Below are 20,987 nucleotides of genomic sequence, written 5' to 3' on the forward strand. Positions count from 1 at the left end.
GCTTGCGACACGCCGTTAATGGTTAAAATATAGTAAAAATACATTATGATAACTTTCTGATCATTAGCTCCTAAAACCTGTATGCAGAGATGCCATAATCCCTCATCACCCCCAATGATACTTCCACGAAGGTATCCTGCAGAATTTCAGAAATTCAATGCAAGTAAAAATTACATATAGCAATGTGAAAGTCTAATTGCTTTTTTGCAGAATTGAGTGGTCACATTGGGCGAGTCATAAAGTCAACTTCGGTGTATGGAATTGCTTTATTCTGCGTGTTCCCAAATTTGATCTCAATGTTTTTATTTGCACAAACTTCATTCGTTTCCGGGTTCCCTTTCCTTTACAAACATGGGGGGGCAGCAGCTGCGCACTGGTCTGACCCCTCGCTTCCTGCTACTGAAATCAACTTACCGGAACCGAGCACCACCAGGATGCTGGCGAGGCGCTGCTTGGCCGGCTTGTGCGCTTCAACTCTCTTGAGAACCAGCAAAACTCTCGCAATGAAAATGCAGCCGAAAGCAAACAGCGCAGCACCAACTCCGCAACACAGATCCATTAAGCCCGGGAACGGCTGTCAATCAAACTCTGCGCAGCCGCATTCGGCTGCACAGACCCAGAGCGGCTGTCAATCAAACCCTGCGCAGCCGCACTCGGCTGCCAATCAGACTCTGCGCAGCCGCACTCGGCAACACAGACCTATTCAGTCTGAAATAAAAAAAAGTGCTGGAAATACTCAGCAGGTCTGGCAGCATCTGTGGAGAGAGAAGCAGAGTTCACGTTTCAGGTCAGTGACCTTTCATCAGAACTGGCAAAGCCAGGATCCGCTGTCAATCAAACTCTGCGCAGCCGCACTCGAAGGACCGGGATGGAAATGGTTTGCAACATCTTAGTTCAGTAAAGAATCTGCATTGCAAAACCAGGCAAAAGCTTGCCACCTCAAAAGCGACGGTCAAGACAGACTTTATGACGCATCAAGAGCTAGATTGCCAACTTGCAAAACTCAGTAAAGCTGTCAACTCAAGAAATAATCCATAACTGCAAAGCAGCCCAGTGTAAAGACCAATGGCCAAGGCTGCTGTTTTGAAGGGGCTGCATGAATTTAACCCTTTTCCTTATATTGGATTTCAAGATTTTAATGTGTCTTTTACAAAAACAGATGCATTTATAGAAGAGCATAAGAAATAGGAGCAGGAGTATGCCATTCAGCCCCTCGAGCCTGCTCGTCATTGATCAAGATCATGGCCGATCTTCTACTTCAACTCCACCTTCCCCATATCCCTTAATTCCCTTAGTATCCAAGAATTTGTCAGTCTCTGACTTGAATATACTCAACAACTGAGCATCCACAGCTCTCGGTGGTAAACAATTCCTAAGACACACAACCCTTCAAAGAAGGGGTAGCACAGTGGCGCAGTGGTTAGCACCGCAGCCTCCCAGCTCCAACGACCCGGGTTCAATTCTGGGTACTGCCTGTGCGGAGTTTGCAAGTTCTCCCTGTGACTGCGTGGGTTTTCGCCAGGTGCTCCGGTTTCCTCCCACAGCCAAAGACTTGCAGGTTGATAGGTAAATTGGCCATTATAAATTGCCCCTAGTAGGTGGTAGGGGAATTGAGGGAAGTTGGGGATGTGGTAGGAATATGGGATTAGTGTAGGATTAGTATAAGTGGGTGGTTGATGGTCGGCACAGACTTGGTGGGCCGAAGGGCCTGTTTCAGTGCTGTATCTCTAAATAAATAAATAAATTTCTCCTCATCAGTTGAAAATTGCTGATCCCTTATTCTGAGATTGAGACCCCTAGTTCTAGAGAAACATCTTCCCAGCATCTACCATGTCAACCCCTTAATTGTATGTGTTTGAATTAGATCACCTCTCATTCTATTAAACACAAGGGAATATAGGCCTAGTCTATGCAATCTTTTCTCCTAAAACAATCCTTTCATCTCTGCAAACAGTCTAGTAAACCTTTGTTGCAATCCCTCTAAGACAAGTATATTCTTCCTTCGCTAAGGAGACCAAAACTGTATGCAGTACTCCAGGTGTGGTCTCACCGAGGCCCCATCCAATCGCAGCGAGACTTCTTATATAAGAATACTCTTATATTCTGATCCCTTTGTAATAAAGGATTATGTACGATTGCATAGAATATATGGCACAGAACCAGGCCATTCGGCCCAACCAAACCATGCAAGCGTTTATGATCCACTCGAGCCTCCTCCCACCTTTCCTCATCAAAATCTATCATATTACCCCTCTATTCCCTTCTCCTTCATATGTTTGTCTAGCTTCCGCTTAAATGCACCACTTCAACCACTCCCTGTAGTAGTGAGTTCCACATTCTCACCACTCTTTGGGCAAAGAAGTTTCTTCTGAATTCCCTATTGGATTTCTCGGTGACTATCTTATATTGATGGCCTCTAGTTATGCTCTTGTCCACAATGCGAAACATTCTGTCTGTATCCACTCTATCAAAACCTTTGATAATTTTAAAGACCTCTATTCAGTCACCCCTCTGTCCTCTTTTTTCAAGAGAAAAGAGAGCCAAACTGTTCATCCTTTCCTGATATGTATTTCCACGCATTTCTGGTATCATTCTTGTAAATCTTCTCTGCACCCTCTGTAGTGCCTCTATATCCTTTCTATTATACGGCGACCAGAACTGCATGCAGTACACTAAGTGTGGTCTAACAAAGGTTTGAAACAGGTTGAGCATAACTTCCCTACTTTTCAATTCTATCCCTCAGCATAATTGGATACATTACTCGATCCCCTCATCTAAATATAGATTGTAAATAGCTGAGGCACAAGCACTGATCCTTGTGATACCCTGTTAGTTAGAGCCTGCCAACCTGAAAATGACAGGTTTATTCCTTCTCTCTGTTTTTTTGTCCATTAACCAATCCTCAATCCATGCTAATGTATTATCCCCAATCCCATAAACCCTAATTTTGTGTAAAAATCACTTGTGCAGCCCTTATTGAATGCTTTTTGAAAATGCAAATACACTACATCCACTGATATAAAAGCAAAATCTATCTCTGACACTTCACTTCCTTGACTTCTCGGTCTCCATCGCTGGGGGTAGGCTGTCTACTAATATTCTTTATAAGCCCAACGACTCCCATGGCTACCTTGACTACACTTCCTCACACCCTGTTTTCTGGAAGGACTCCATCCCATTCTCTCAGTTTCTCCATCTCTGACACATCTGTTCTGATGATGCAACCTTCCACAACAGTGCTTCTGACATGTCTTCCTTTTTCCTCAACTGAGGATTCTCCCCCACTGTGGTTGATAGGACTGTCAACCGTGTCCAACCTACTTCCTGCACCTCTGCCCTCACCCCTTCCCCACCTTCCCAGAACCACGACAGGGTTCCCCTTGTCCTCACTTTCCACTCCACCAGCCTCCACAGCCAAAGGATCATCCTCCACCATTTCTGCCACCTCCAACGTGATGTCACCAACAAACACATCTTCCCTTCCCCTCCCCTGTCAGCATTCCGAAGGGATTGTTCCCTCTGTGACACCCTGGTCCACTCCTCCATCACTCCCGACACCTCATCCCCTTCCCATGCAATCACAGGAGGCGTAACACCTGCCCTTTTACCTCCTCTCTCCTCACCATCCAGGGCCTCAAACACTCCTTCCAAGTGAAGCAATGATTTATTTGTACTTCTTTCAATTTAGTGTATTGTATTCGCTGCTCACAATGCGGTCGCCTCTACATTGGGGGCCCAAACGCAGATTGGGTGACTGCTTTGCGGAACACCTCCACTCAGTCCAAAAGCATAACCCTGAGCTTCTGGTTGCTTGTCATTTCAACACTTCCCCTGCTCTCATGCCCACATTTCTGTCCATGGCCTGCTGCAGTGTTCCAGTGAACATCAACGCAAGTTCGAGGAACAGCACCTGATCTTTCAATTAGGCACTCTACAGCCTTGCGGACTCAACCTTGAGTTCAACAATTTCGGAGCATGACAGGCCTTTTTAATATTTTTCTTTTATTAATTTATTTTTTAACCATGTGCCCGTTTTTCATATGGACAGAGCTGCTTATTATTCTGCTATTAACACTCTCTCTGGACTAATACTTTGCCTTTCACCACAAACATTAACATGCTCTTTGCCTTTGTCCCATGACAGCTTTATTATTTAATCTCTCCTGCCCTATCATACACCTTCCCTTTTGTTCTCTTCCCCACAAAACCCCCTAGCCGCCGCGCTCACTTGCTTAAAACCAAGTTCTTTTCTAACCTTTGCCAGTTCTGATGAAAGGTCACAGACCTGAAACGTTAACTCATCTTCTCTCTCCACAGATGCTGCCAGACCTGCTGAGTATTTCCAGCACTTTCTGTTTATACTACATCTACTGATTCCCACTTCTCCACAGACTCGTTACGTCCTCAAAAAACTCTAACAGATTTGTCAAACACGATTTCCCTTTCATAAATCCATGTTGACTCTGCCCAATCATATAATGATTTTCCAAGTGCTGTGTTATCATGTTCATAACAAAAGATTCTAGCATTTTCCCTACTACTGATGTCAGGCTAATTGGCCTATGGTTCTCTGTTTTCACTGTCCCTCCTTTCTTGAATAGCAGGGTTACATAGAATCGAGGGAATTCTGGAAGTTCAAAACCAACGCATCCACTATCACTATAGCCACCTCTTTTAGAATCCTAGGATGTGGATGATCAGAGCCAGGGGATTTGTCAGCTTTTAGCTTCATATATTTCTCCGCAACTATTTCTTAAGTGACACTAATATCCTCAAGTCCCTCATTTTCTTTAGGCTTTTGTTCTCCATTACTTCTGGAATGTTTTTTGTGTCTTCTACGGTGAAGACAAATACAACGTATTTGTTTAATGTCTCTGCTATTTCCTTATTCCCCATTATCCCCTGTCTCTGCCTCAACAGGCCCACATTTACTTTCACTAATCTCTGCCTATTCACATACAAATGGAAATGTTTACAATTTGCTTTTATGCCTCTTGCTATACTCCCATTCTTTTTACTCTTTCCCTATCAATTTCTTGGTTCTCCTTTGCTGAATTCCAAAACCCTCCCAATCCTCAGGCTTACTACTCTTTTTGGCAACATTATAAGCCTCTTTCTTTGATCTAACACTAGCTTTAACTCCTCTTGTTAGCCATGGTTGTGGGGTTTTTAATTTCCTAAGTGAAGGTATAATTGTTGCAAATTATTAATTAATTAATGGAGGAAAGTATAGGAGGTCTGATTAGCAAGTTTGCAGACGACACTAAGATTGGTGGAGTAGCAGATAGTGAAGGGGACTGTCAGAGAATACAGCAGAATATAGATAGACTGGAGAGTTGGGCAGAGAAATGGCAGATGGAGTTCAATCAGGGCAAATGCGAGGTGATGCATTTTGGAAGATCCAATTCAAGAATGAACTATACAGTAAATGGAAAAGTCCTGGGGAAAATTGATGTGCAGAGAGATTTGGGTGTTCAGGTCCATTGTTCCCTGAAGGTGGCAACGCAGGTCAATAGAGTGGTCAAGAAGGCATACGGCATGTTTTCCTTCATCGGACGGGGTATTGAGTACAAAAGTTGGCAGGTCATGTTACAGTTGTATAGGACTTTGGTTCGGCCACATTTGGAATACTGCGTGCAGTTCTGGTCGCCACATTACCAAAAGGATGTGGATGCTTTGGAGAGGGTGCAGAGGAGGTTCACCAGGATGTTGCCTGGTATGGAGGGCGCTAGCTATGAAGAGAGGTTGAGTAGATTAGGATTATTTTCATTAGAAAGACAGAGGTTGAGGGGGGACCTGATTGAGGTGTACAAAATCATGAGAGGTATAGACAGGGTGGATAGCAAGAAGCTTTTTCCCAGAGTGGGGGTTTTAATTACAAGGGGACATGAGTTCAAAGTGAAAGGGGAAAAGTTTAGGGGGGATATGCGTGGAAAGTTCTTTACGCAGAGGGTGGTGGGTGCATGGAACGCATTGCCAGCGGAGGTGGTAGACGCGGGCACGATAGCGTCTTTTAAGATGTATCTAGACAGATACATGAATGGGCAGGAAGCAAAGAGATACAGACCCTTAGAAAATAGGCGACAGGTTTAGATAGAGGATTTGGATCGGCGTAGGCTTGGAGGGCCGAAGGGCCTGTTCCTGTGCTGTAATTTTCTTTGTTCTTTGTTCTTTGTTCTAATTCTTTAAATGTTTGCCATTACCTGTCTACTATCATATCTCTTAAGCTAGTTTCCTAATGTACCTTAGCCAATTTGCTATACATAGTTTGTTTCATTCAGATTTAAAACCCTAGTTACAGACCAAACTAAATCACTCTCAAACTCGATATAAATTTTTTATTATGATCACTCTTCCCCAGAGGCCCCTTTACTACAAGGGTATTCATTAACTCTATCTCGTTGCACTAATCTGGATATAAAATAGCCTGCACCTTAGTTGATATACTGAACAAGAAAACTATCTTCTAAACATGCCATGAACTCGTCCTCCACACTATTACTACAAATTTGATTTGCCCCATCTATATGATGATTACACGCCCCTGTAATTTTTTTTATTCATTCATGGGATGTGGACGTCGCTGGCTAGGCCAGCATTTATTGCCCATCCCTAATTGCCCTTGAGAAGGCGGTGGTGAGCTGCCTTCTTGAATCGCTGCAGTCCTTGTGAGGTAGGTACACCCACAGTGCTGTTAGGAAGGGAGTTCCAGGATTTTAACCCAGTGACAGTAAAGGAACGGCGATATAGTTCCAAGTCAGGATGGTGTGTGACTTGGACGGGAACTTGCAGGTGGTGATGTTCCCATGCATCTGCTGCTCTTGTCCTTCGAGGTGTTAGAGGTCACAGGTTTGGAAGGTGCTGTCGAAGGAGCCTTGGTGCATTGCTGCAGTGCATCTTGTAGATGGTACACACTGCTGCCACTGTGCGTCGGTGGTGGAGAGAGTGAATGTTAGTGGATGGTGTGCCAATCAAGCGGGCTGCTTTGTCCTGGATGGTGTCGAGCTTCTTGAGTGTTGTTGGAGCTGCACCCATCCAGGCTAGTGGAGAGTATTCCATCACACTTCTGACTTGTGCCTTGTAGATGGTGGACAGGCTTTGGGGAGTCAAGAGGTGAGTTACTCGCCGCAGGATTCCTAGCCTCTGACCTGCTCTTGTAGCCACGGTATTTATATGGTGACTCCAGTTTAATTTCTGGTCAATGGTAGCCCCTAGGATGTTGATAGTGGGGGATTCAGTGATGGTAATGCCATTGAATGTCAAGGGGAGATGGTTAGATTCTGTCTTGTTGGAGATGGTCATTGCCTGGCACTTGTGTGGCACAAATGTTACTTGCCACTTATCAGCCCAAGTCCAGGTCTTGCTGCATTTTTACCCGGTATGTGTGTGTGTGAGGAGTCAGTATGTCAGTATGTGAGGAGTCGTGAATGGTGCTGAACATTGTGCAATCATCAGCGAACATCTCCACTTCTGACCTTATGATTGAAGGAAGGTCATTGATGAAGCAGCTGAAGATGGTTAGGCCTAGGACATTACCCTGAGGAACTCCTGCAGTGATGTCCTGGAGCTGAGATGATTGACCTCCACAACCACAGCCATCTTCCTTTGCACTAGGTATAACTTCAACCGGCAGAATGTTTTCCCCTTGATTCCCATTTACTCCAATTTTGCTCGGGCTCTTTGATGCCATACTCGGTCAAATGCTGCCCTGATGTCAAGGGCAGTCCCTCTCACCTCACCTCTTGAGTTCAGCTCTTTTGTCCATGTTTGAACCAAGGCTGTAATGAGGTCAGGAGCTGAGTGGCCCTGGCGGAACCCAAACTGAGCGTCACTGAGCAGGTTATTGCTAAGCAAGTGCCGCTTGATGGCACTGTTGATGACACCTTCCATCACTGATTGAGAGTAGTCTGATGGGGCGGTAATTGGCCGGGTTGGACTTGTCCTGCTTTTTGTGTACAAAACATACCTGGGCAATTTTCCACATTGCTGGATAGATGCCAGAGTCGTAGCTAGACTGAAACAGCTTGGCTAGGGGCACGGCAAGATCTGGAGCACAGGTCTTCAGTACTATTGCCGGAATATTGTCAGGGCCCATAGCCTTTGCAGTATCGAGTGCCTTCAGTCGTTTCTTGATATCACTCGGAGTGAATCGAATTGGCTGAAGACTGGCATCTGTAATGCTGGGGACTTCAGGAGGAGGCCGAGATCCATCATCAACTCGGCACTTCTGGCTGAAGATTGTTGCAAATGCTTCTGCCTTATCTTTCGCACTGATGTGCTGGGCTCCCTCTTCATTGAGGATGGGGATATTTGTGGAGCCACCTCCTCCAGTTAGTTGTTTAATTGTCCACCACCATTCATGGCTGGATGTGGCAGGACTGCAGAGCTTAGATCTGATCCGTTGGTTATGGGATCGCTTAGCTCTGTCTATTGCATGCTGCTTACGCAGTTTGGCATGCAAGTAGTCCTGGGTTGTAGCTTCACTGGGTTGACACCTCATTTTGAGGTATACCTGGTGCTGCTGCTGGCATGCCCTCCTGCACTCTTCATTGAAACAGGGTTGGTCTCCTGGCTTGATGGTAATGGTAGAATGGGGGATATGCCGGGCCATTGGGTTACAGATTGTGGTTGAGCACAATTCTGCTGCTGCTGATGGCCCACAGTACCTCATGGATGCCAAGTTTTGCATTGCTAGATCTGTTCGAAATCTATCCCATTTAGCACAGTGATAGTGCCACACAACACGATGGACGGTATCCTCAATATGAAGGCGAGACTTCGGCTCCACAATGACTGTGCGGTGGTCACTCCTACCAATACTGTCATGGACAGAAGCATCTGCAGCAGGCAGATTGGTGAGGACAAGGTCAAGTAATTTTTTCTCTCGTGTTGGTTCCCCCACCACCTGCCACAGACCCAGTCTAGCACTTTAGTACTCAGCCAGCTCGGTCAGTAGTGGTGCTACTGTATTATCCTTGTTCATCAGAGACACCATCTATGACTCAGCAATGATCACCTTTGACAAACGTGAGAAGCAGAATGCAGACTGATTTCAATCTCACTGTGAAGAGATGGAACCAGTCATAGCCGCTAAGCTCACTGCACTGCTGAACCACAAGAAAGCCCCCAGCGAGTTAACATCCCTACCACTTAAAGTAGCCAGAAGAACCGCGCAGAGAACAGCCAAGCGCTGCACAAATGACTACTGGCAACACCTATGCAGTCGTATTCAGCTGGCCTCCGAGGAAACAACAGAGGAATGTGTGATGGCATTAAGAGAGCTTTTGAGCCAACCATCAAGAAGATCATCCCGCTCAAGACTAAATCAGGGAAAACGATCACTGACCAACGCAATCAAGTGGACCGCTGGGTGGAACACTACCTGGAACTGTACTCCAGGGAAAATGATGTCACTGATACCACCCTCAATGCAGCCCAGTCTCTGCCAGTCATGGATGAGCTGGACAAACAGCCAACAAAATGAGAACTCAGTAATGCCATTGATTCTCTAGCCAGTGGAAAAGCCCCTGGAAAGGCATTACCCCTGAAATAATCAAGAGTGCCAAGACTGCTATACTTTCAGCACTTCATGAACTGCTTTGCCTGTGCTGGGTTGAGGAAGCAGCACCACAGGACATGCACAATGCCAATATCATCACCCTCTATAAGAACAAGGGTGACCGCAGTGACTGCAACAACTACCATGGAATCTCCCTGCTCAGCATAGTGGGGAAAGCCTTCGCTCGAGTCATTTTAAACAGACTCCAGAAGTTGGCTGAGTGTGTCTACCCTGAGGCACAGTGCGGCTTTCAAGCAGAGAGATCCACCATTGACATGCTGTTCTCCCTTTGCTTGCTACAGGAGAAATGCCGTGAACAACAGATGCCCCTCTACATTGCCTACTTAGATTTCACCAAAGCCTTTGATCTCGTCAGCAGACGTGGTCTCTTCAGACTACTAGAAAAGGTCGGATGTCCACCAAAGCTACTAAGTGTCATCACCTCATTCCATGACAATATGAAAGGCACAATTCAGCATAACAGTGCCTCATCAGACCCCTTTCCTATCCTGAGTGGCGTGAAACAGGGCTGTGTTCTCACACCTACACTATTTGGGATCATCTTCTCACTGCTGCTCTCACATGCGTTTAAGTCTTCAGAAGAAGGAATTTTCCTCCACACAAGATCAGATGGCAGGTTGTTCAACCTTGCCCGTCTTGGAGCGAAGACCAAAGTACGGAAAGTCCTCATCAGGGAACTCCTCTTTACTAACGATGCTGTATTAACATCCCACACGGAAGAGTGTCTGCAGAGACTCATCGACAGGATTGTGGCTGCCTGCAATGAATTTGGCCTAACCATCAGCCTCAAGAAAATGAACATCATGGGACAGGACATCAGAAATGCTCCATCCATCAATATCGATGACCACGCTCCAGAAGTGGTTCAAGAGTTCACCTACCTAGGCTCAACTATCACTGGTAATTTGTCTCTCGATGCAGAAATCAACAAACACATGGGAAAGGGGTCTGCTGCTATGTCCAGACTGGCCAAGAGGGTGTGGGAAATGGCGCACTGACACGGAACACAAAGGTCCGAGTGTTTCAAGCCTGTGTCCTCAGTACCTTGCTCTACAGCAGCGAGGCCTGGACAACGTATGTCAGCCAAGAGTGACGTCTCAACGCATTCCATCTTTGCTGTCTCCGGAGAATCTTTGGCATCAGGTGGCTGGACTGTATCTCCAATGCAGAAGTCCTCGAGGCGGCCAACATCCCCAGCATATATGCCTTACTGAGCCAGCAGCACTTGAGATGGCTTGGCCATGTGAGCCACATGGAAGATGGCAGGATCCCCAAGGACACATTGTACAGCGAGCTCATCACTGGTATCAGACCCACCGGCCGTTCATGTCTCCGCTTTAAAGACGTCTGCAAACGCGACATGAAGTCCTGCGACATTGACCACAAGTTGTGGGAGTCAGTTGCCAGCGATCGCCAGAGCTGACAGACAGCCATAAAGACGAGACTAAAGAGAGGTGAGTCAAAGAGACTTAGCAGTTGGCAGGAAAAGAGACAGAAGTGTAAGGAGAGAGCCAACTGTGTAACAGCCCCGACAACCAATTTTATCTGCAGCACCTGTGGACGAGTCTGTCACTCTAGAATTGGTCTTTATAACCACTCCAGGCGCTGCTCCACAAACCACTGACCACCTCCAGGCGCTTACCCATTGTGTCTTGAGACAAGGAGACCAAAGAAAGAAAGAATCCTTGTTATTTGCATCTCTCATTTCCTGATTTATACTTTGCCTGACAATACAATTGCCATTGAGGGCCTATCAACAACTCCCACCTTTGTTCTCTGCCCCTTGTTGTTACTTAGCTCCACCCAAAATAATTCTACATTTTGATTTTTGAGCTAAGATCCTTTCTACTGTCTTTATCCCATTCCTTATTATCAGGGCAACATCTCCTTTTCATTTTGTCTGTCTCTTCTGAAAGTCAAATATCCTAGAATATTTAATTCCCAACCTTGGCCACTTTGCAACCACATCTCCATAATGGTTATTAGATCAAACCCATTAATTTCTATCTGTGCTATTAATCCATCTATTTTGTTATGCATGCTTCATGTAGTCACTACTGCCGACTTACCTTTGTTCAGCTCTCTGCTCCTTTCTGACCATGACCTGATTTTTCCCTAAATTGCTACTCTGTTCTACATCCTCAATATTTCTGTTATTGATTTTGAATTTACCCTTTCCTGAATCCGCCCACCCCTTCTTCTTTAATTTAAAATTCTATCTCCCTCCTTAGTTACTCAATTCGCCAGGTCACTGCTCCCCGCCTGTGGTAGTTCATGGAGGCTTGCCTTGCCCGTGCTTGCAGACTGGTGACTCTCAAGCTATACATTACCAACTATCTCTCTCTAATGGACAGAGATGCCTATGACCCTTTGGGACTACAGCTACAACAACAAAAGTCAAGTTGTAATTGAAACCCACGTTTTCTTTGGAGTCCTGAGAGCTTTACAATAGTTCACATATCAAAGGAACAAGTATTATTACAGAGCCTGTCCCAATGGAACGGCTCCCTCTTTTTCCAGTACTAGCATGAATCAAAACCCCTGCCTCCCACACCACTTTCAGCCATTCATTTAACCTTCTAACCTGTTGTCCCTATGTTATGACCAGGTGAGAAAGGTATCTAGGGGGTCTTTCTCAGCCTTCACCTGGTCTTATTGTAACATGATTTAATTTTTAAACTGTGTTTTGAGCTCCCCCTTGGTGAATCCTTGTTCACCACTTTCCAATTATAAGGCAAAGAAATTAGCATAAACAGGCTTTCTTAGGTTTAAAGAAGAAAAGTGAGATTTATTAAAACTTAAACTCTAATTCAGTTAATGCCTACAGATACACGCCGCACCCCACACTAGTTTGCATACGCGATACGCACATACAAATAGAGACAGAAAAGAGTAGAAGAAAAATAGTGGAGAAGTTTGAGGCAATCTCTGAAGGGCGTTTGTTCCTGTGCTTCAAGTTCGCTGCAGAGTCCTTGATTGTAGGTAGTCTTGCTTTTCGCTGCGGCCCAGTATTCTTCTTCAACGTTGTTCACTGTAGGAGACTTTTCTCTCTTGGGGTTCATGTATCTTCAGTGGGTCTTCAGTTCCGTGAGAAAGATTAGAGCAGACAGGAGAGAGATGTTCTCCATCTATGAGCAAACAGCTTTCTGAGTTCAAATTCTCTGTGGCAAGTTCAAATTCAAAAAACTAAACTGGTCTGACCATGTCTATTTGTGTATTCAGCCATTTTAGCAATTACCCTGGAATGCTAGCCTCTCCACCTTCAACGTCTGGTAATCAAAAGTCCATTGTGGATTAAATTGGAGCAGGGATTGGCCCCTTTGTCATTTCCAAGTATTGTCTGTTACTATGCAAATGTCATTCCAGTCAAGGGTCTGGTGTTTTTTTTTAAAACAAGTTCTTTCTTTACTCCAGTAACAGTTTAAAAATCAATGTTCGTGTGGCGAAATATGAGTGCCTCATTCTTGGCCTGCTTAACATCTATGACAATTGGCAGTGGCTCAGGTAACAATCCAAAGATGATTGCCTGTGAAGTACTGCTTTTTAATTTCAGCTCTTCAAAATCTTTCAGCAGAATCTCATTCTTAGTCCTCTGTTGTTCTTCCAACGTGGACCAAGACAACCAGATCCCACCAACTTCTTCTCCGGCCATGAGGAGATATATTTAACTCTGGCACCAAGTAGGCAACACATCTTTTGGAACTTCAGGTCTTGGCTGCAGAGAACAGTAACTATTGCCCTGACTATACTGTCCTTCATCACTACCACATTCCTTTTCACTCCCTCCACTTGAATGGCCTCCTGTACCATGTGCCATGGTCAGTTTGTTCACCCTGCAGACATTGCCCTCATCCACACAGGCAGCAAGAACCTCAAACCTGTTGTATAAGGGCAAAGACCAAAGCTCCTCCAGCACTGCTCCTAGGACTCCTTATCTGCCTGTCTTGCAGTCACACCTTCCTGTCCCTGACTACTAACCAGACCTGTACAACTACCTAACCTATGGGTTGTGACTGCCTCCTGGGTCAAAGTGTCCAGATAACTCTTCCCCCTCCCTGATGTCCCACCATGTCTGCAACTCAGACTTCAGCTCAGCAAATCTGAGCTGAACTTCCTTGAGATGCAGACACTTCCTGTAGATGTAGTTGCCTGGAATCATGATGCTCCAATAAACTCCCACAAGCTGCAGTTTCAGCACACCAACTGCACTGCCAACTCCATCCAGCCTTGTTCTATATATTTAATTAATTAAATTTAATGTATTTAATCAAATTAGCTTATTTTTTCATTTCGAAGCTAATTACTTGATCTGATTTAAGTTATAGGTGCAATATTACTTGTCCCTTTGGTGTGTGATCTGTTGTAAGACTCACAGGACTACAAATAATATCCCAATAAAACATGAGTTTTATTATAACTGAACTGGAACCAATATATACACAAACAGTTACTGCACGAGATAGATGTAAACACCTCTCACTCTACCAGACACCACCCACAACTGCCTGGTCATGTATGGCATGACATCATTTCCTCTGATATCTTCATTTGCAGCTCTTAAGGTGGTCCATTCTTAAGGTAGTCCCTTCTTAAGGTTGTCCCACAACAATAGGTGGATTAAATTAAACGTTTACCTGTAGACTTAACCCCAACGCCCCTTCTTGTCCTGTGGCATCATTATGTGACCTTTCCCCTTTGTCGTTCACAGTCACAGACCACTGCTCCACTTGTCTCTCAGTCTCGCTCTTTTCACTGCACCTTAACCACAGTAAAATATCCCAAGGTGCTTCACAGGAGCATCACCAAATAAGAAAGAATGGAATTAGAACTTTATTTATCCACAGAAATGTGGCAGCCACTCACAGTCAGGTTCAATGACTACAAATTTCCTTTTCATACTAAATCAATCGAACCACATAAGGAGATATTAGGGCAGATGACCAAAAATTGGGTCAAAGAGGTAGGTTTTAAGAAGCATTTTAAAGGAGGAAAGAGGGGTAGAGAGGAGGAGCGTATTAGGGAGGGGATTCCAGTGCTTAGGGCTTTGGCAGCTGAAGGCATGGCCACCAATGGTGGAGTGATTAAAATCGGGGTGCGCAAGAGGCCAGGATAGGAGGAGTGTAGATATCGCAGAGGGTTGTAGGACTGGAGGAGTCCACAATTCAGTTTGCTTTTTTGTGAACACTGAACACCAACAGCCTCACGTGTTTGTTTTATTCTTTCATGGGATGTGAGAGTCGCTGGCAAGACCAGCATTTGTTGCCCATCCCTCATTGCCCTTCAGAAGGTGGTGGTGAGCCGTCTTCTTGAACCACTGCAGTCCATTTGTGTAGGTACACCCACAGTGCTGTTAGGGAGGGACTTCCAGGTTTTTGACATGGCGACAGTGAAGGAACAGCGATATCGTTCCAATTCAGGATGGTGTGTGGCTTGGAGGGGAACTTGGACATGGTGGTGTTCCCATGCATTTGCTGCCTTTGTCCTTCTCAGTGATAGAGGTCGCGGGTTTGGAAGGCACTGTCAAAGGAGGCTTGGTGTGTTGTTGCAGTGCATCTTGCAGATGGTACACACTGCACCCACTGTGCTCTGGTGGTGGAGGGAGTGAATGTTGAAGGTGGTGGATGGGGTGCCTACACAAGTGGGCTGCTTTGTCCTGGTTGGTGTTGAGCTTCTCGAGTGTTGGTGGAGCTGCACCCATCCAGGCAAATGGAGAGTATTCCATCACACTCCTGACTTGTAACCGAGACATTGTGGACTGACTTTGGGGAGTCAGGAGGTGAGTTACTCGCCACAGAATTCCCAGCCTTTGACCTGCTTTTGAAGATACAATATTTATATGGCTGGTCCAGTTAAGTTTCTGGTCAATGGTAATCCCCGGGATGTAGATAGTGGGGGATTCAGTGATGGTGATGCCGTTGAATATCAAGGGAAGATGGTTAGATTCTCTCTTGTTGGAAATGGGCATTGCCTGGCACTTGTGTGATGTGATTGTTACTTGCCACTTGTCGATCCAAGCTGGATTGTTATCCAGGTCTTGCTGCCTTTCTATATGGACTGCTTCAGTATCTGAGGAGTTACAAATGGTTCTGAACACTATGCAATCATCCAAGAACATCCCCACTTCTGACCTTATGATGAAGGGAAGGTCATTGAACTTTGGGGGAAGGCTTTGGGGAGTCAGGAGGTCAATTACTTGTCACAGAATTCCCTGCCTCTGACCTGCTCTCATAACAACAATATTTAAATAGCTGGTCCAGTTAAGTTTCTGGGCAACGGCAACCAGCAAGATGTTGATGGTGGGGGATTTCAGCGATGGTAATGTCATTTGACATCAAGGAGAGATGTTTAGCTTCTCTCTTGTTGGAGATGGTCATTGCCTGGCACTTGTGTGATGTGAATGTTACTTTCTACTTGCTGCATGCAGGCACAGACCACTTCATTATCAGAGGAGTCATGAATGGTAATGAACACTGTGCAATCATCAGTGAACATCTCCCCTTCTGACCTTATGTTGGAAGGAAGGTCATTGATGAAGCAGCTGAAGCTGGTTGGACCTAGGACACCATCCTGTGGAACTCCTGCAACGATGTCCTCGGGCTTAGATGATTGGCCTCCAACAACCACAACCATCTTACTTTGTGCTAGGTATGACTCCAACCATTGGAGAGTTTTCTTCTTGATTCCAATTGACTCAGTTTGGCTAGGGCTCCTTGATGCCATACTCAGTCAAATGCTGCCTTGATGTCAAGAGATGTCACTCTCACTTTACGTTTGGAATTCAGCTCTTTTGTCCATGTTTGGACCAAGGCTCTGTTACAACCAAGTGAGAAAAGGATCTAGGGGTTCCCTTTGCCTGGTTTAACTGTAACACCGTTTAATTTTAAACATGCCGTGTTTTAGCTCCCCCCTCTGAATCCTTGTTCACGGCTTTCCATTTGTAAGGCAAAGAAATCAATCAGACAGGTTTTCTTAGATTTAAACAAGAAAGGTGCAAGTTTATTAACTTAAACTCTAATCTGGTTAACGACTATGAATATGCAACATGACCACGCTAGCATGCATGCGCGATAAACACACATGCAGATAGAGACAGAAAAGGTAGAAAGAATAAAGGAGAAAAGTTTGAGACAACAGTGAGGAGAAAAGCCTTAGATTACAGGACGATATAGATGGGCTGGTAAGATGGGCGGAGCTGTGGCAAATGGAATTTAATCCTGAGAAATGTGCGGTGATGCATTTTGGGAGGACTAACAAGGCAAGGGAATATACAATGGATAGTAGGCCCCTAGGAAGTACAGAAGGCCAGAGGGACCTTGGTGTACTTGTCCATAGATCACTGAAGGCAGCAGCACAGGTAGATAAGGTGGTTAGGAAGGCATATGGGATACTTGCCTTTATTAGCCGAGGCATAGAATATAAGAGCGGGGAGGTTATGATGGAGCTGTATAAAATGCTAGTTAGGCCACAGCTGGAGTACTGTGTACAGTTCTGGTCACCACAGTATAGGAAGGATGTGATTGCACTGGAGAGAGTGCAGAGGAGATTCACCAGGATTCCAGCCTGGGCTGGAGCATTTCAGCTATGAAGAGAGACTGAAAACGCTAGGGTTGTTTTCCTTAGAATAGAGAAGGATGAGGGGGGACATGATTGAGGTATACAAAATTATGAGGGGCATTGATAGGTTAGATAGGAAGAGACTTTTTCCCTTAGCAGCGGGGGGTTGGGGGGGGGTGGGGTGTTGGGTGGGGTGTCAATAACCAGGGGACATAGATTTAAGTTAAGGGGCAGGAGGTTTAGAGGTGATTTGAGGAAAAAAAATTTCACCCAGAGGGTGGTTGGAATCTGGAATACACTGCCTGAAGTGGTGGTAGAGGCAGGAACCCTCACAACATTTAAGAAGTATTTAGATGAGCACTTGAAATGCCATAGCATACAAGGCTATGGGCCAAGTGCTGGAAAATGGGACTAGAATAGTTAGGTGCTTGATGGCCGGCACAGACACGATGGGCCGGAGGGCCTGTTTCCGTGCTGTATAACTGTATGACTCTATTTACAGTCCTTTGAGTTCGATGTGGAGTCTTTGGTTGCTGGTAAGTCTTGCTGCTCATTGGGGCCCAGTGCACACTTTAACTTGTTTCGATGTAGGAGTCTTTTCTCTCTTGAGGTTTAAGTGGCTTCAGTGGGTCCGGGGGCTTGTGACAAAGCGGAGAGAGCCAGCCAGGAGAGAGGCTCTCTTGTTCCAGGTTCAGTTGCAATCTGCAGGCTGTCTTCAAACTGTCCTGTGTGTTGTTCAAAAGCCTGGGCCAGCCAGTTAGTCATGTGACCAGCTGGTTTAACCACTCCTGCGTTTGTGGATTCTCCATCTTAGCAGACACTGGAATGTGAGCTTTCTTACACCTTCAATGTCTGGTGATGAAAATCCATTTGGGTTAATTAGACCAGGGAGTAGTTGCTTTGTCTCTCCAAGCACTGCCTCTTAATATGCAAATATCCTCCAGCCAAATGTCTGGTGATCTCTTTAAACAAGTCATTTCTTCACTCCAGCAACAGTTTAAAAATTAATGTTCATATGATGAAATTAATATGTCTCATTCTTGGCAGGGTGGGGGGGGGGGGGTCTTCATGACAGCTGTAATGAGGTTTGGAGCCAAGTGGCTCTGGCCAAATCCAAAATGAGCATCAGTGAGCAGGTTATTGCTGTGTAAGGACCGATTGATAGCACAGTCGATGATGACGTCTATCACTTTGCTGATGATTGAGAGTAAACTGATTGGGCAGTAATTGGACAAATTGGATTTGTCCAGCTTTTTATGGACAGGACATACCTGGGCAATTTTCCATTTTGATGGGTAGATGCTAGTTTTGTAGCTGTACTAGAACAGCTTGGCTAGGGTCGCGGCTAGTTCTGGAGCACAAGTCTTCAGTACTATTGCCGGGAGCTTGTCAGGACCCTTAGCCCTTGCAGTATCCAGTGCCTTCAGCCATTTCTTGATAACATGTGAAGTGAATTGAATTGGCTGAAGACTGCCATCTGTGATGCTGAGGGCCTCAGAACGAGACCAAGATGGATCTTGCATTGGCACTTCTGACTGAAGATGGTTGCAAATGCATCAGCCTTGTCTTTTGCTGGGCTGATGCACGGGGTTCCCCCATCATTGAGGATGGGGATGTTTGTGGAGCCTCCTGTTCCGGTTAGCTGTTTCATTGTCCACCATGATTGACGACTGAATGTGGCAGGACTGCAGATCTTTGATCTGATCAGTTGGTTGTGGGATCGCTTATTTCTGTCTATCACATGCTGCTTCCACTGTTTAGCATGTATGTAGTCCTTTGTTATAGCTTCTCCAGGTTGGCACCTCATTTTTAGGTATCTCTGGTGCTGCTCCTGACATGCTCTGCTGCACATGTGTCATATATAAGGTGACAAATTTGTATGTGAGGGACCAATCCATTGGGTATAGGATGGGATTGACCTAGTGAATAAGTAATTTTCATCAAATAGTAATATTTATGTCAACAAAATTTGGCAGTCATTTTAAATGTTAGCCATCGCTAACTTCTTTCTCAGCCTGCAGCATAAATAAATTATCGTTTGCTATGCAAAGAGTCATTTCAAAGACATAGTCCCTAAAGTATATTCTCATACAGGCCCCCACCTGCCAAGAACGAGGCACATTAATTTCACCGTACGGCCATTAAATTTCAAATTGTTGCTGGGAAGAAGAGAAGCCCTGTGACAAGGGGTTGCCAGGCCCCTGGCTGGAAAGACATTTTTGCATATTAACAGACTGTTTGGGAAAAAAGGAGCTATCCCCTGCTCCAATACAATCCACAAACAGACGTGGTTAAACCAGTTAGTCACATGACAAATCTACTTAGCAGTCTGGGTTTTTTTTCTGAATTGAGTTTTGAACTGAGAAACTGCAGAAATCAGAATGTTGCTGGACTGAGGCAGACCTCCTCTCCTGTCTGCTCCCATCTCTTTCTCACGAAGCTGAAACCCACAGAAGAGACATGAACCCCAAGAGAGAAAAGTCTCCTACAGTGAACAAGGTTTAAGAAGAATACTGGGCCCCAACGAAAAGCAAGACCTACCTCCAATCAAGGACTACAGTGAGCTTGAAGAACCGTAACAACAACTCTTCAGATATTGCCTCAAACCTTTCCACTTTAATTTTTCTTCCGCTCTTTTCTGTCCCTATCTGCATGTGTGCATCGCTTGTGCATGCTAGCGTGGACGTGTCGTGTATCCGTAGGCGTCATCCGAGTTAAAGTTCAAGTAAGTTTAATAAAATTTCACCTTTCTTCTTTAAACCTAAGAAAGCTTGTTTGTGCTCGTTTCTTTGCCTTATAATTGGAAAACGGTGAACAAGGATTCACCAAAGGGGGAGCTAAAAACAGTGTGTTTAAAAATAATACCCTGTTACCATTCATTCTGGCTTACTTGGTGAATGATCAATCATATCGCCAATCATAAGAAAAAGTATGTTGCTTTAAAATCACAATTCAATTTTCCAATTGATCAAACTGATCAAATTGTGGGCGGCACAGTGGCGCAGTGGTTAGCACCGCAGCCTCAGAGCTCCAGGAACCTGGGTTCGATTCTGGGTACTGCCTGTGCGGAGTTTGCAAGTTCTCCCTGTGTCTGCGTGGGTTTTCGCCGGGTGCTCCGGTTTCCTCCCACCACCAAAGACTTGCAGGTGATAGGTAAATTGGCCATTATAAATTGCCCCTAGTGTAGATAGAGAATATGGGATTATTGTAGGGTTAGTATAAATGGGTGGTTGTTGGTCGGCACAGACTCGGTGGGCCGAAGGGCCTGTTTCAGTGCTGTATCTCTAAATAAAAATAAATAAATAAAACCAAAACATTTTCTTTCTCATGCAGCCTTCTGATGGAAATCAGGTGCAGGAAAAAAGCACTCTCAAAACAGCTGCCATCACATTTCATTCAATGTTGTTGTTATTGTAGAGTTAAGCTTTATACTAAAGTAAACTAATAGTCAGTATTTATCTTCCCAATAAGCAGTAGTTAGCCAACATAAATATTAAGTCATCCTTGTTCCTGAGGGACTGCCTAAGAAGAACAGTGCTACAGGAGGTCAGGTAGTTTTAAGTATGAAATATGAGACTGCATTGAGGTTGCAAATAGCATGGAAAAGCAAATTACATCCACCGTTCAGAAAACGCCACTGTTCATTGATTTTTCATATTATTACATTGGGCTGGATTTTACCAGCCGTCTGGGAATGGGCTGGGAGGCAATGGGGCCCAGAAAATGATGAGGGAAAAGCAGGGGTTTGGGGGGGGGGGGGCGGGGGGGTGCCTGTTACCGTCCCACAGTGGGGATGGAGTGCCTATTACCGTCCTGCAGCGGGGATGGAGTGCCTGTTACCATCTCGCTGCCA

At 45.2% G+C, this 20,987-nt stretch overlaps 1 protein-coding gene across 1 annotated transcript in view; it reads right to left on the reverse strand.

The window, feature by feature from the left end:
- alg14 (ALG14 UDP-N-acetylglucosaminyltransferase subunit) overlaps window positions 1-636 on the reverse strand; it is a 98,591-nt gene extending 97,955 nt beyond the window's left edge. Inside the window, exon 1 of the mRNA XM_068036834.1 lies at window positions 415-636. Coding sequence (XP_067892935.1) covers window positions 415-559 — 145 coding nt within the window. The 5' untranslated portion in view covers window positions 560-636. The remainder of the gene's footprint in view (window positions 1-414) is intronic.
- Between the last annotated feature and the right edge of the window lie 20,351 nt (window positions 637-20,987).

Source organism: Heterodontus francisci, chromosome 8, assembly GCF_036365525.1.
Source record: "Heterodontus francisci isolate sHetFra1 chromosome 8, sHetFra1.hap1, whole genome shotgun sequence".
NCBI classification, from domain to species: Eukaryota; Metazoa; Chordata; class Chondrichthyes; order Heterodontiformes; family Heterodontidae; genus Heterodontus; species Heterodontus francisci.